At 46.2% G+C, this 14600-nt stretch overlaps 1 protein-coding gene across 2 annotated transcripts in view; it reads right to left on the bottom strand.

The window, feature by feature from the left end:
• EML6 (EMAP like 6) overlaps nucleotides 1-14600 on the bottom strand; it is a 299274-nt gene that overhangs the window by 3249 nt on the left and 281425 nt on the right. The window contains exons 30-41 of one of the 2 annotated variants that reach the window (XM_058278574.2): nucleotides 13071-13169; nucleotides 12414-12434; nucleotides 11890-12063; nucleotides 7960-8168; nucleotides 6972-7129; nucleotides 6219-6333; nucleotides 5028-5216; nucleotides 3710-3882; nucleotides 3118-3280; nucleotides 1398-1501; nucleotides 616-769; nucleotides 118-218 (exon numbers count right to left, since the gene is read on the bottom strand). In XM_058278574.2, coding sequence (XP_058134557.1) covers nucleotides 118-218; nucleotides 616-769; nucleotides 1398-1501; nucleotides 3118-3280; nucleotides 3710-3882; nucleotides 5028-5216; nucleotides 6219-6333; nucleotides 6972-7129; nucleotides 7960-8168; nucleotides 11890-12063; nucleotides 12414-12434; nucleotides 13071-13169 — 1660 coding nt within the window. The remainder of the gene's footprint in view (nucleotides 1-117; nucleotides 219-615; nucleotides 770-1397; nucleotides 1502-3117; nucleotides 3281-3709; nucleotides 3883-5027; nucleotides 5217-6218; nucleotides 6334-6971; nucleotides 7130-7959; nucleotides 8169-11889; nucleotides 12064-12413; nucleotides 12435-13070; nucleotides 13170-14600) is intronic. The other variant, XM_058278575.2, reaches the window with a different exon arrangement.

Genomic DNA, 14600 nt, shown 5'->3' with positions numbered 1-14600 from the left:
AGCCCCTCGCTGTTTCCCCTGGAGGGGCTGTCACGGGGACCCTCAAGGAGGGGTTGGGGAGGGGGGCAGAGAGAAAGCCAAGGCCTAGGGAATCAGAGCCATAGGAAACATCGGTACCTGCAGTCGTCTCCTCCAGTGCTGACCACATACTTGTCATCATGAGAGAAACGGATGTTTGTCACATGAGCTGAGTGACCAAAGTATCGCTTATGTTTAGCCTGTGAGTATAAGTGAATGGAGACAACTATGAGGCCCTAGTCTTCTGAGCAACCACAGACCACTTCTCAGACTCAGCACCCCCCCCCCCCAAACCTTCCTTTTCTCATGGGATTTCCATTAGGTCTGGAAGTCCCTATTGGCCAGCCTTTCACTGGTCCCCCCTACCCCTCTTCTCTCATTCTTTGTTTTATTCACCCTCTGTCTCCTTTCCCCCATCTTCCAGGATTTCTCTCCATGTGGAGATGGAAGAGGTAGTCATTGGCAGTTCTCCACAGAATGGGGGCAGGATTGCTCTGTATCTCAGAAAAGGCCAACTAGATGTGGCAACTCTCCTCAGATAGCAGAAGAATAAAGCAAACAGAGGCAGTGCAGGAGGTTACTAGAAAACAGACTCACAAATTTTTCTGTGCATGGAAAATCAAAGAGCTTCACCAGCCCAAAGTCATCTCCTGTGGCAATGTTCAGGCCAGCATGGGTCACACATGCACAGTTGACGTCAGCCTTGTCTGCATTTCTTGGCCAGATTCCAATGACTTCGTCTCCTAGAATGCTTTTCCAACAGGGAAGAAGTGTTAGAAGGGAAAGGTGGGAAAAGGCCTGCCTGCAGCCCATCGTCTCCCAGGGATCAGAGAGGGAGAGAGTGATAGTTTGCATTGTCATGTGATTTTTTTGTTCCTGTACCCTCATCCCATCTCTTACTGTTCTCCTCTCCTATACCCAAAAAGGAAATGTCCCGCCATCCTTGGTTCTCCCCCTCTCCTTTAGTACCTCTGAGTATATGTATGTTTGGGAGAGGAGGAAGGGGGGGCTTCTTCACGCTTATAGATGGAATGAAGCTGGTTGTAAGGGCCTCTTCCCTGGAATTGGCAAGGCATCATTTCTTATCCTGCTAAATGGTGGTCCTAGCCCCCATTCACTTCCCCAGGTGACTGAGGAGGTGGGAGATGGTTTCCTTCTGAACTTGCTAGATGGGGTTGGGGACTTGCAGAATAGATTACACAAAGAGAGGGATCTTGCATATCAAAAGCCAAGGTCAGATTAAAGCCAGATGGACCAAGACACCTCCCATCCCCAAAAGGAAAGATGGCACCATCTCTGAGCTTTGACATTTGTTCTCTGGGTACACACAAACTTGGAGGCTGAGCCTGGGACCTCAGCAAGTGTTTTCCTCTAGTCACCTTGTCCAGGAGGCCCAGGTGATCTTCTCAATGACCATGGCATCGGTTACCTGCTTCCCCAGGGGGACCTCATGCACCTGGCGCTTGTAGGCTCCTGTTGACACCTGAAAGTGAAGGGTGACTCAATGTTTACCACCTTTCTTTCTCAGTCCAAAGGGGTCCCCTTTTGGTTTGCCATTTCCCAGAATACTGGCCCAGCCTCTACCCCCAGGGCTTTCCTCCAAACCCAAACTTGCTCCAGACTGCAAAGCCTGAGGCCAGCCCATGGCCAGGGTTCTGATACAAGGCTTAGAAGAACCCATTCGTAGAACAGTTCACATGAGCAAGGCATTTTTCCATCTATGTCTTGCTGTTCTCCGAAATCTAAGGCAGTGGTTCTCAAAGTAGTCCTCTGACCAGCACCATCAGCATCATCTGGGGACTTGTTAGAAATACCAATTCCTGGGCCCCACCCACTCCAGCCCGTCAAATCAGAAACAGAATGGAGCTGGAAATCTGTATCAACAAGCTCCAAAGGTGACTGATAACACACTCAAATTTGGGACCCACTGTTCTCAGGGAACTAAGATCCTTTGATAGAGAGATAAGACAAGTTTTCTCATGGACAACAGGTGATGTAGGTAATTTTTGAAACATCCAGAATTTTTTTCTCTGGGAGTCTTATAGGGGAACCTGTCCACTTCCTGCTGACAAGGACAGCTACCAGAAATATCTACATCTCTGGCCTCTCCCTTCTTGAAGATTCCTCTGCCTAGTCACCCTGGCTTTTCTTCTGGTTACCAAATGAGATCTTTTCTACTTCAGGGCTTTAAGCAGATGGGCTGAAATGATGTTCCTTGCCCCGCTTTGTTGGCTGACTCCTACACATCCTTCAGACCTCAGCTTAAATGTCACTTGCTCAGAGAGGAAGTGAATCTAAATTCAGCGCCTTATTAACATGCTCTTGAAGCACCCTGTACTTTTCCTTTGCAACACTTAAAGTTTGTAATTATATGTATATATTGCGATTATCTCTTTAATGGTTGTCCTTCCTGTACAGTGAAAGCTCCAAGAGAACAGGAACTGTGTCTATTTCTGTCCATCCAAAAGCTTAGCATAGTGCCAGGTTCAGTAACTATTTGATAAGTGGATAGATGAATGAGTGAATGAATGAATGCTGTCCTCCCCTCTTTCACAATGGCTCTCCAAGTCCAGGCCAGCTCACAAATACATAGTTTGTGCAGAGTGCTGGAAGAACAGTTTTTCTATTTTTAGTCTAAGTCTCTGGGCTTTTATCCCTCGCTATTTGTACGTTCCCTCATGACCCTCTGAGGAGCTCTAGCTCCAGGTCCATTGTTTAGAGTCTAGTTGTCAGGTGTGGAGAGGCCAGAAACAAAATGAACAAGTATAAGAAGTGACTCAAGGCTAAGGTACCCCTAGAGAACTAGAAATTAGAAAACTTTGGGGGGGAGTGCATGAGGGGAGGATTAAGATGATTAGGGTTTTTGTTTCCTGCTTTTTTTTACTGAAGAATAACTTTACTATTTTAAATTCTGTTTCTTCAGCTTTCTCAAATTCTCCAAGCCTGTTTCTTCATTTATTAGATAGGGAAAAGTAGCAATACTTGAAGGGTTTCTGTGAAAAAGTAAATTATCACAGTGCCAAAATGCAAGCACTCAATTAATATAAGCTATTGTTGTTACTATTGGTAGTCCCAGATATCAGTAAATGTGAAACATACCTGGATGTGTTTGCTATCTGCAGAAAAATCCATCTGGATGACAAAGCTTGGGATATCTTTGCAGTAGCCAATGCGGTTCAGGCTCGTGCCCTGGGTGAGGTCATAGAAGTCAACTGTGTGTTCAGAAGAACCAACAGCCAAGAATCTGTTGTCTGGGCTGATTCTAGGAAAAGCAGTCCAAGAGCATGGTCCATGAGGACGGCTGTTTGCAGCTAATCTTGAGTATAAAATCAAGCACAGGGTCTGCTGTGGGACAGGACTCCAAAGGCAATGAGATCACACCTGGTGACTCACGTGGTTCACGTCTCCCTACAGTCCATAGAATTCAAAAATTTCTCTGGCATCAAATCCCATGAGTAAGGAAATGAGTATGCAGCCTTTTCTAGAATGGCATTTTACGTAGCCCATACTTGTATGGATATTAGAAAAGACTTATTTGAAAAGGCATGTTCAGTGTGTGAGAGGGTATACTTTCCTGGTTGGCTGGTGGAAAGTGGTCCTCTGACTGCTGGGCCCCTCATTCTGCAAGGGGAGCCACTGGTCAGGAGAATGCCTGCCTTTTTCCTCCCTGCCCAGACCACCTGGAACGTACCTTATATCTTGGATGGCAGATTTCCGGTCTCGCTTTTTCCCCCAAACTTTCAAGCTGTTCACCAACAAGATGACAAACTCTCCATTCCTCATGCCAATGGCCACCATCTCCCCGTCAGGACTGTAAGCTGCACACCTGGCTGCGTGGCCCAAGTTCACCTTGCTGAGCAGCTTCTATATTGGAACAAAGCAAGAGCACCTGAGACCTTGGCGCCTCAGCCTGTCTCCAGGGGAAATCGTGCCTGCAGGCTAGGGCTGGCAGGCTGCCTACGCTACTCCCATCAGCCACCAAACTTCTCGCTTTCCCTTCCAGTAAATGTCCCTGAGCAGCTGAGCTGGATAGTGTTTTGATTAGAGCAGCTTGGGGGATGACATGGCTGGCGTTTGGCAACTTTTTCTGTAAAGGGTCAGGTAGTAAATATTTTAGGCTTTGCAGGCCACAGGGTCTTTGCTGCAGCTACTCAACTCTGCTGCTATGGCATGAAAGCAGCCTTATACAATAGTTAAATAAATAAGGATGGCTTAATTTATAGAAGCAGTCAGTTGGCCAGATACAGCGTCTTGTTTAGAGGAGTTTGAGTTTCAGTTTCTGTCAGCTCAAATGCTGAATCGTGGCTTGCTATCTAGGCATATTTGGGGAATTTTCTTCTTTCCTTCCCCATTTATAAAGAAAATATTAATATTGGCCTTGCAAGGTCGTTGGGAATTAGTGAGAGTGTCTAGGAAGCCCCTAGTCTGCAGTAGGTATTCAGCAAATGATAGATAGCTGTTAACAATAAACAATGAATAATTATAAAACTAAGAAGTGTAACTACCATGCTGATGCTTTTGCATATCTGTTCTTTGATCCTTACCCTAAAAACTGAACTATTTACTAGCTATTTTGAAATGACGCCAAGTTTTTAAATTGTAACATACATGTTTTAATAGCTGGCGAGGCTTGGCAACATTTTTTTCTCCTCCCAGATTATTCTTTGCTATTGCATATTTTTACCCCAGATAAACTTTAAGGTTGTTTTGCCAAGCTCAAAGAGAAATCTTGCTTTTGACTGAAATTACATCAACCCGTTTGGGAACTTTTGGCATTTAAAATCTTTTTTAGTCTTCCTATCCTGGAACATGATTTGTCTGAGTTTTGTGGCTTCTTTCATTATAGCTTATGACAAAAGAATGATCGTTCTTGGTTAAATTATTTCTGTACTATAAATATATATTTAGATGGGTCTATGTATCTACATTGGGTGGATGTGAATGGGACTTCCTTTATTATTAAATTTCCTATCTTCATTGCTAGTGACTGGGCAGAGCCGGCCACTCACCTTGTCAGCCAGGTCCCAGATCCGGGCTGTGCCATCATTGCTGGCAGAGATGAAGATGTCCTTGGAAGGGTGTGTGGCCAGGCCCCAGATCTCACCTTCCATGTGCCCATCAATCAGGATGTTTGAAGCAGCATTTTTTTCACCAACTTCAATTATTTCTCCATCTTTGGTTCCCACTAAAATTTTTCCCTGTTAAAATAAAAAAAACTATTAGAGCAACTTGGGAAAATGCCTTCATTGGCACTGGTATTAAAATTGGAAGAGCTGAGGATTGTTTTATTGTTAAAAATGAAATCACTGATCCTCAGATGATCTCCACTTTCTTACCTTGCCCTTCTCCATCAACTAACTACCTTTGCTGAGAGTGTCAGCACAGAGGTGTCCATCCAGCTTTGAGCATTCCTAGTGACTTCAGGTTCACACAGAGCAAGGCAGACACTTATTTTTTCTTTTTCAGGTATGGGGGGCCAGGGATTGAACCCGGGACCTTCTATGTGGGAAGCCAGTGCTCGACCACTGAGCCATGTCAGCTCCCTTGAGTTGTTTTTTTTCGTTTGTTTTGCTTGTTGTTCTGCCCCCTGGCCCCAGTCCCAGGAGGCACCAGGAACCAAACCCAGAACTTCTCTTGTGGAAGGTGGGTGCTCAACTGCTTGAGCCACATCTGCTCCCCAGACATATTTTCAAAAGGCTCCCTACATGTTTTTGATATGCAGCCAAGGTATGACTTAAAAACCAACAGCTTTGAGTCAGACTGTTTGGTGACCCTTACTTTCCCCTTTACTGGCCATGTAATCTTGGGCAAGTTATTTAATAGCTCTAGGCCAATGCTAATATTATCTATAATGATAGTAGTTAGCATCTTTTGAATGCACAATGCAAAGTGCAATGTATAATGCACGCGATCCTCGATCCTCTCAACTGTACACAGAAAGGTTACGTGGCACACCAAGGTCACAGCCCTGTACTGGTGAGGTCACAGTTTGGACTCAGGTCTGACTCCACCAATCTACCCTCAGGCCTTGGAGGCTTGTTATAAGGATTTCACAAACCAGCAGTCCTAGGGAGAGTGCCTGGCTGGAAAGGTGCTGAGCACACCTTCTCTTGCCCCTCCCCCCACCTTCCCAGACCCAGCCTGGGGGGCGGCCCGGCCCCACTTCTGCCTGGGGCTGCTGCGCAGGCGTCTGCGCTTACCTTGCCACGGCACACGGAGCGAACGCACTCCACCAGCTGTCCTGTCTCCAGCTGGAAGGCCCGGCAGCGCTTCATCTCCTGGTCCCACAGCTTTACAGCACCTCCTTCCTTGGTCCTAAAGGAGATCACGAGCATGCAGCATGTTAGCCCGCATCCTAGGGCCTCCCTAAGACCCTCCACTCCCTCTGCTCCCAGTCATCTCATCCAGGCAGGACGGACCCCTCCAGAGTGGCCCCATCTTAACCCCTGTTGATGAGCGATCACACACCCCCGAATGCAGATTTCCTAAAATGCCTCCAAATGCTACTATCTCGGGAGGAAAGAGAATGGTAATGAATGGTAATCTAGAAAAGCTGACTGTTTTTGTTTTATCAAAACGCAAAGGGAAATGTTTCTTCTGTCTTTATGCTTCATTTCCGTACCTTTCATGTCCCTGCTGAAACTTCTGCCCTCTTCTCCTCTCTCTCCTCTCTCCCAAAGAGCTACTGAGAGCAACATTTCGTGAACAGCAAAGTCATTCTGCTTTAGTCAAGAATACGTTTCGGGTTTTTAACTACCATTAAACCAACTCTACTTCTGCCTCTTTTTAAATTTTTAATCATGGGCCCTCTTGGAGAGGTCGTAGACTGACTTCCTAATGCACACACTGTAGGAGAAGGAAACTGCATTTTCTCTAAACTGGAGATTTCTTTTGTCAGTCTCTCTCAAGACAATAACAGAGGCTGAGTTCTTCCCAGAAGAGGGTCAGCTTACGGTCTCTCTTTTCCACCGGTCACTATCAGCCCATCGCGCAGGGTCGTGTACATGGTGAAGACAGGGCCTGTGTGGGCCTTGGCCACCAGCCGGATCAGGAAGTGCTCCTTCCAGACGTAGACGTCCCCATTGATGGCGCCCGTGAACGTGAGGTTGTTCTGTAAACAAAGGGGCATCTTCCACTGCAGGAACACTCAAGCAGCGCTCAAAGGGACCCCTCCCGCAGACCCACTGCTGCTAGCAAACCAGAGGGAATAGGGCAAGAAAATTCTAGGACACAGGCAGTTTGCTCCTGTGTGCTAAGAATGACAGTAAAACTTGCAGAACTACTACAAAGAGGGTATAATAAGGAAATCCTGGCTTTGAAATTCACTCTATATTGCTTGTTTTGGCGTTTTTACATCTGCATGGAGCCTGGATCCCTGTGTACTCCAGTGACAGCAGGGGAAGGGGCGGCACTCCAGCCTGGGAGGGAGACTTCCTATGAAGTGGATAAATCCACGCCTGGAGGGCCCGGAGGTAACTGTACGCCAAAATGTTTGCAAATAGGGGATTTTTTGTTTTTGTTTCTGTTTTTGTCTGAGGGTACTGCACAACCCCCTTAAGGGTGGTATTTGGGGATGGGCTTTGTGGCACAAGAGGGCAGGGAAGAAAGGGGCTCGAAGTGGTGGGAATCGTCCCAGCCTGCTCAGCAGCTGCTGGACCCACAGCTCTGGGAGGGTTTGCATCTGTCTCTTGAATGAGGAACCTCCCCCCTGGGTGGGGTGTTCTACATTTTCTCAGGAACACTTTGAGGGGGAAAAAAAAGCGGAGGATGGGGGAGACATCCATCTGTGCTAAGGGAAAGGAGTAGCGGTTGCAAATAAGCTAACAGAGGAGATGATATAGAAATGGCCCTCTTGGTTTCTGTAGCTTCTTTTGCCCCACCCCAGTGTTCATGCCCAGGGGTCAGGGCCCCCCCTCTTGGGAAGCATCTGCTGGAACTCACAGCACCGAAGGCCACAGAGAGCATCGTCTGCATCTTGGCAGCCTCCATGGACCCGATGACCCCTTTCTTATAAAGCAGAGCGCTGCCTGCCAGGGTCCAGAACTTCATATGTTTGACCCCAACAGACACGAACTGCGTGTCTGAGTCGGGGCGAAACTCCACCACAAATATGCGCTCCAGGTGCCCTCCTCGGCTGGCAACCTTGGTACCTGTGTGGGTGAGAGGGTCTGGTGAGGCTGGGGGGGGGGGCGAGGCTGGGTGAGGGGTGAGGTGGGGGTGAGGCGGGGGTGAGGGGTAAGGGGAAGAGGAGGGGGTGAGGGGGCGAGGCTGGGGGGGGGGTTAGGAGGAGGGTGGGGGGGGTAAGGGGGGCCCTCTGCTGGGGAAACTGCAGCTGAGAGCGCCTTTCCATTCCAGCAGCCCAGCACTCTTTCGTGCTCCTCCTTTTGGTTTGGCAGCACCCCCACCTTCAGACACCACCCCCACCTTCAGACACCACCCCCAAGGTGAGACAGAGTGTTGGGAATTTCCAGAGCTGCAGGTGCTGCTAACTACCCCCCAACCCATGCTCAGCCAGGCATTCCATGGACACGAAAGGAAAGGATGGTCCCAGAGCGGGACGCTTCCAGACCAGAGGAAAGGGCAAGTGGCTGAAGGGCACCCCCATCTCTCCACCTCCACACTCCAAGTTACCACAGGACTCATCCCACCGGAAGCGGAACCCTCCCCGAACATCACCAGGGACTCACACTCCTTTAGACAGTTTTCCATTTTTGATTTCTTGACAAGATTCCCTGCTTTTATTTTCTTTAAAAAAAAAAAATTCCCCCTATTCCTTTGCATTTTGTGGTATTTAGTTAAAAAATATTTACCTTTCATATAATTACTTGCTTTTTTTCTCAGCCCCATTTATTAACATTTTTGCCATCTCCTTTTCAATCAAATCCCAACTCCACCATTTACCTGTGGAAAAACTCTGGACAAGTTTTATAAACCTCCTTGTCCTCAGGTTCCTCCTCTATAATTTGGGGATAAAAATAGTTCCTGTTTTATAAGCCGAGGTGGACTGTGAGACAATAAATTTCTGTTGTTTAAGCCAACCAGTTTGGGGTATTTGTCATAGTTGCCCTGGCAAACTAAGAGATAAACCGTTGCGAGGATTAAAAGAATTGATGTAAGTGAATCCTTTAGAACAATGCTGAATGCAGTAAGAATTCTCTCATCAGTCTTTGGCTTCTTTTTAAATCTCTATGCTTCTAGTCATTTTAAAACTCATCTATTTTTATCTCATTATTTCCAGCCCTTAAGTTTTAAATTTTTATTTTACATTTCTATTAGCCTTCCTTTCAACTTTCTTTTACTTACTCTTAATGTTTGAGTTCTAATTTCCTCTTAATTGTCTCCACTCTATTTATTCAACTATATTTTTTTCTTTTCTGCACCTTCATCACTTACTTTACATTTATGTTTTTATAATGGCTTTCTAGTAGAGGGAAGTTCTTAGCCCAGCTGGCCTCAGACGCGCCCTAAAGGAATCCCTTTCCAGGGAGGCTGGGGAGACCCCCAGGTTACCTCCGCTGGCTGGGATCCTCTCTCTGTAGATAGAGAACTTGACTTACTGTAACGGCTATCTACAGTTCAGAGATTTTAAATCCATAGTCTCCAAGGACACCACGGAAAGAGGTAAAAGACAAACTGCACATTGGGAGAAAACATTTGCAACATTTACAGGAGGTAAAGGGTTAATTTTTATAATAATAAATAAAGAACTACAAATCATAAATAAAAGACAAACACCCTCCTCCCCAGCAGAAAAAGGATTTGAACAGGTGAATTACAGGAAAAAAAAAGGTTATAAACAGCCAACAAAGAGATGGAAAGTGGCTCAATCTCACTAGTCAAGGGGGAAATGCAAAATAAAATAACAGCATGATAAACATTTCTTCTAAGCAACTTGTTTTTTCCTTGTTTTAATCAAAGAAGTGTCTGGGACCTAACAAAATGTATTTTATATAATAAGTTAGTTTTTCACAACATTTTAATTTGTTCATTCTTAAACACACACAGGAGTGACACAAAATGATCCTCTAACAAAGGAGGGGTAAATAATATGTTCTCTACTGATGATAAAAATGTGTATAGGGAGCAGTTAGAGCTCAGTTGTTGAGAACCTGCTTCCCACATACAAGGTCCTGGGTTCAATCTCTGGTACCTCCTTAAAAAAATTATATAAACCTCCTGCAAACATATATTTTTTATCTGTAAGTCAGACTTGAATGAAGGAAAAACCACACTGGAGAAATAAGGGAGGAGAGACATCTCTTCCTTATTTCTCTGGTGTGGTTGAGAAGAGGTGGTTGGTGACAGGCTGTTAAATGTTCGTACTGACTCAGAACCCTTCTGTATAGACATAGCACTGGCTTCAACAGTGACAATGGGAAAAAGTTACCCATTTCCTCTTCTCCCTGGAAGCTTGTCTAAAAGCCCTGCCTCTGCTAATCCTTGGGAGGCCAGAAGGGGCCCAGGATGAGCAAGAGCAGGGTCGGGCAGGAGCAAGCGCTGCCCAGAGGGGCAGATGGAGAAAGTGAGGAGAGTAAGCTTGAGCGAAAAAGACAAGGCTGTGCTGGGAGGGCTGCTAGGAGAACTCTCCCAAGGAGCCAGGAATGGACTTGGTTTTGGCTACTGTGGGGAACAGGCCTAGTATTGCAGGAGAAAGATATCATGAAGCAACTTATGCCCTACATAAGAAAGGACTTTATAGTAAGAGCTTTCCAGCAGTGGGCGGAGGGGCCCTGTGAAGTGATGAGGGCTGCCTCCTGAAAGTTTTCAGGCAAAGGATGGAGCTCAGCTTGGAGGAGTTGCTCCATGGGATGGGTCCTGATTGCACAGGATGACTTCTCTAGTCCTTCTAATGCTAAGATGATTCTATCATTTAGGAGCTTCTAATAAACTGGCCTCTTGTTATCACAGGGAATGAAAATGCATCCCCAAGACATCAATCATGGGCCTTTTAGAAACAAGAAAATAAGAAAATGGTTTCCTAGAAATACTCTGGATACAGCTACCTCCTAATGGAATGCAATAAATGCATCTCATCAGAAAAGTCTGGGATACCAACCTCTTTTTCTTCTGTGGGGGGCTCAGGAGAGATTGGAACTTTCCTCCCAGTGGGCTCACCTCTTTACAGCCCCCTCTCACTGCTCCCTCCATGGGAAGAGGTAGAGGGACTCTAGAGACCCTAGATTGGAGAAGTGCCAGCTCTGTGCATGCCTGGCTCAGCGTGCCCCAGATACAGGCTGCGGCCAGACCTCATTAATGTTCTAACTAATTGGATCTTCTTTTATCAGAGCAGTACCAGGCCTGAGAATATACTTGGAAGGTCATAAATCTATGATTCTAAGATGACCATAAATTTAGTATCTCTCTGTCTCTCTCTCTCTTTCTCTCTGTGTATATGTTGGGGGAGGATAAGAAAGAAATTCTGCTACATTAAATGTAAACCTTGATCATAAGATGAATCTCAATTTCAGAAAAGTTAAAATGTAAAAAGAAAACATGTGCTTTTGACCCTATGGTGGTAAACCTTGTCCCAATTCCTATACTAAGTTGTCCAAAGGGATAAGGCTATAGTCACCAGAAGGAACACCAAGGACAAGGAAGGTTAGGCAGCAAGGGGGTGAGGGCAGAAATGGAGGGGCTGCTGCCTTCTGAGTAGGGAGGCTGCCGACATGGGGCACTTTCCCAAAGGGCCTAAAGACCCCTCGCTGACCGCCCAGGGCCTCCCTGACAGCCTTCTCCTGGCCATGGGGCAGCACCTGAGGAATGGCTTCCCAGGACCCAGGAGCCCTGGTGGACTTGGGGGGGGCAGATCCGGTTCAAGTCCAGGCCGGGCCGCAAGCCAGCCCCTGCCCAGGAAAGCCCAGCTCCATTTACCTTCCTGCCAGCGCCAGACAGTGATGGTGTGCTCGGGGTCCACTCCTACCGACACCAGGAGCTTCCCCGTGGCGCTGAAGTTGACGTAATTCACCCCCTTTGAGTGGAAGCACCGCAGCATGGAGAGGGTGTGTTTGGCCATGGCGTCCCAAACGTGGATTGATGGTGTTGTTCCTGAGCGCGGGGGAGGCATGACAAAGAGCTGAGGCTGAAGAACCGCCAAGCAGTGGCAAAACTTATGTACATTTAAAACCTTTTAAAGAAAAGGTCTTGGGGCAATTACAGATACTGGGCATAACGGGGTCTGGCCACAGGTAAAAGACCGTGGGAAACATCTGCTGTCCTTTTGCAGGAAGACGTTATATCCAACACACACACATGTGCAGGCTTTTATACAAAGGAAACTGGAGGTCAATGATTTGTATCTGCAATTCAACCAGATACAACCAGCAAACATGATATACATTGACATGATTTTGTTTTGCTGTGCAGATTCAAACTACTCACGGATGAAACAGCCTTACCTGGGGTTTCCGTAATATCACCTGCATTGGGTGGGCAATGGCAATGAGAAAGCGTCAAGGGAAAACAATAGCTAAAATAAGTTATGTTTCTAATAGTGAAGCACTCAACACCAGCATCAGAAAATTCCAAATTAAATTTTAAAAATGGGCATGGGTTCAATGAAAACAAGCAGGAAGATATGTTTATAAAAATTGCTTTTGAGATGACAAAGAAAAAAAAAAAAGCCTTTCGCAAATGTGAATCTGTTCACATTTGTCATTGGCAGTTTCCTAGGGTAACAGAGGAGCCAGGCGCACACATTCAGGGGAGGTTCAGAAAGCCCCGTTACACAGTGTCAAATCATCATGTTCTCCTTGCCAGTGCAATCACCAGGCCTTCCGATGTGGGGCTCTTCATTGACAACTAGCGTCTGAGAGATTATTCCCACAAGTCCACAGAGGGCCATCCATTTATTTGGATTGTCAGGCTCTCGTCTGACTTTTACATTCCATCCATCAGAATCACCGCTCACTGCACGCGTCCACTCAGGCAACACAGATACCTTCAGGACTCAAACATGAACAGCGACCCACCCACTTCCTCTCCCAGTAATTACTAATAAGTCCATGTTCTTGCTCATCTGGGAGAACCGCTGAGCTGCTTCAAGACACCCCTACCTATCTGGCTGGTGGCCACCACATTTCTGTACTTGGGGTGCTGGTTCACCGTGAGGCAGAGGATGTCGTCCGTGTGCTCCAGGTAGAAGCTCTGGCTCCCTAGGAGAGAGGGGTCATGGAGGGTGGAGAGTGGAACCCAAACACTGCTCAGGGCAACCCCAAAGCTTCATGTGGAGTCCTCAGAAATATGGGTGCTTAAAGCCCTAAACTGTCACTTTCAGAATGATCCTGGGGGAGGTGGGAGATCATTTTTCAAAATTTCCAAATTTTGAAAATTTTGTAAATGGGAGTTTACAATTTCTGGAAAGGGAGAAGAATTTCTGGTGTCAGGGTGTAGTACACATAGACTCTATTTCAACCCTTCCGGTTGTCTTAGGTAGGTCCAAAGTACAGTCCAAGTGCAGGGGCTTGGAGCCCCAAATGAAGAAGTCGAGATTTCCTGCCCTCCCCGCCCCTGCACTCCCCAAGGCAGAGGGCTAATGGTTCCTCAGTACTGGTCTCTGGGCAGGGTGGGGGTAGAGGGCCTGGAGATGATGCTCTAATGGGCAAAATGGCACACTGACTCCTCAGAAAGGGAAGACTGCAGAATAGGAAATTGGTCTACTTGGGGGAAGTCCCTTTCAATCATTTACCAAAGTGCCAATCTACTTGTGGCCTGGAGGGAACAGGTGAGAGCATCACCCTCAAGGACCTAACTCCTGTAGGTTAGAGACAGTGAAAGAAAGCACAAGAAATATCACCATAGATTGCAGCAAGCAGGTGTGCTGACTTCCAAAGGGCCCCTGAAATCCCACCCATATGCCCAAGAACTGAGAGGTGAACAACAGTGTTGATACACAAGGGAAGAGCACATTGCTACAAAAACTGAAAATAGGTAGCTAGAGATTTGAGGAAATGCACAGAAAATGTCAAGTCTCCTTCTCTCCCTAAAATACACAAATCAGTATATGCCCGGTGGTTTCACTGTCAGCATCTATGCTTGAATAACTATACACAGTTGAGAAGGAGAATAAAAATTTGAAAAAAAGTTTAAGATAAGAAGAAAATAAGACCATATGTTAATGTATTTAAACCTGGTAGTGAAGATATGGATGTCTATTAATTTCTGAATGTTTCTTTTTGCTTGAAAGTCTTGTTTTAAATGTAAGTTGTTCTATGGTTAAGGGACATTTGGAGTATTTTTATTGTTTAATTGTTGCCATTCTCATAAAAATGGCTAAATAATCAAGACAAATCAAGCTTAAAAATTAAGGTGGTGAAAAAGATGATTATTGGTAAATATTAATCAGAATAAATGGTTCCCTTATGCTCTGTTCTTGATAACGGTCTCTTGGGAATTTCTCTACTCCCCACACCCTTTTTCTAGTCTTTCCCATCCCTCTCGGCCCCAGAGGAGCTGAGGTGAACATGAAACTCTCAATGGCACTCTCTTCCAAGGTCTACAACAAGATGAGGTCGCACAGAGGCCAGAGAGAATGAAGGTTTTGATTCTTTGAACGTGGGTCTGAGCATTTCCTAGAGCTAAATGGT

Source organism: Dasypus novemcinctus, chromosome 17, assembly GCF_030445035.2.
Source record: "Dasypus novemcinctus isolate mDasNov1 chromosome 17, mDasNov1.1.hap2, whole genome shotgun sequence".
Taxonomy (NCBI): domain Eukaryota; kingdom Metazoa; phylum Chordata; class Mammalia; order Cingulata; family Dasypodidae; genus Dasypus; species Dasypus novemcinctus.
The sequence above is the reverse complement of the archived record's forward strand: the minus strand, read 5'-3'. Positions and strand labels throughout refer to the sequence as shown.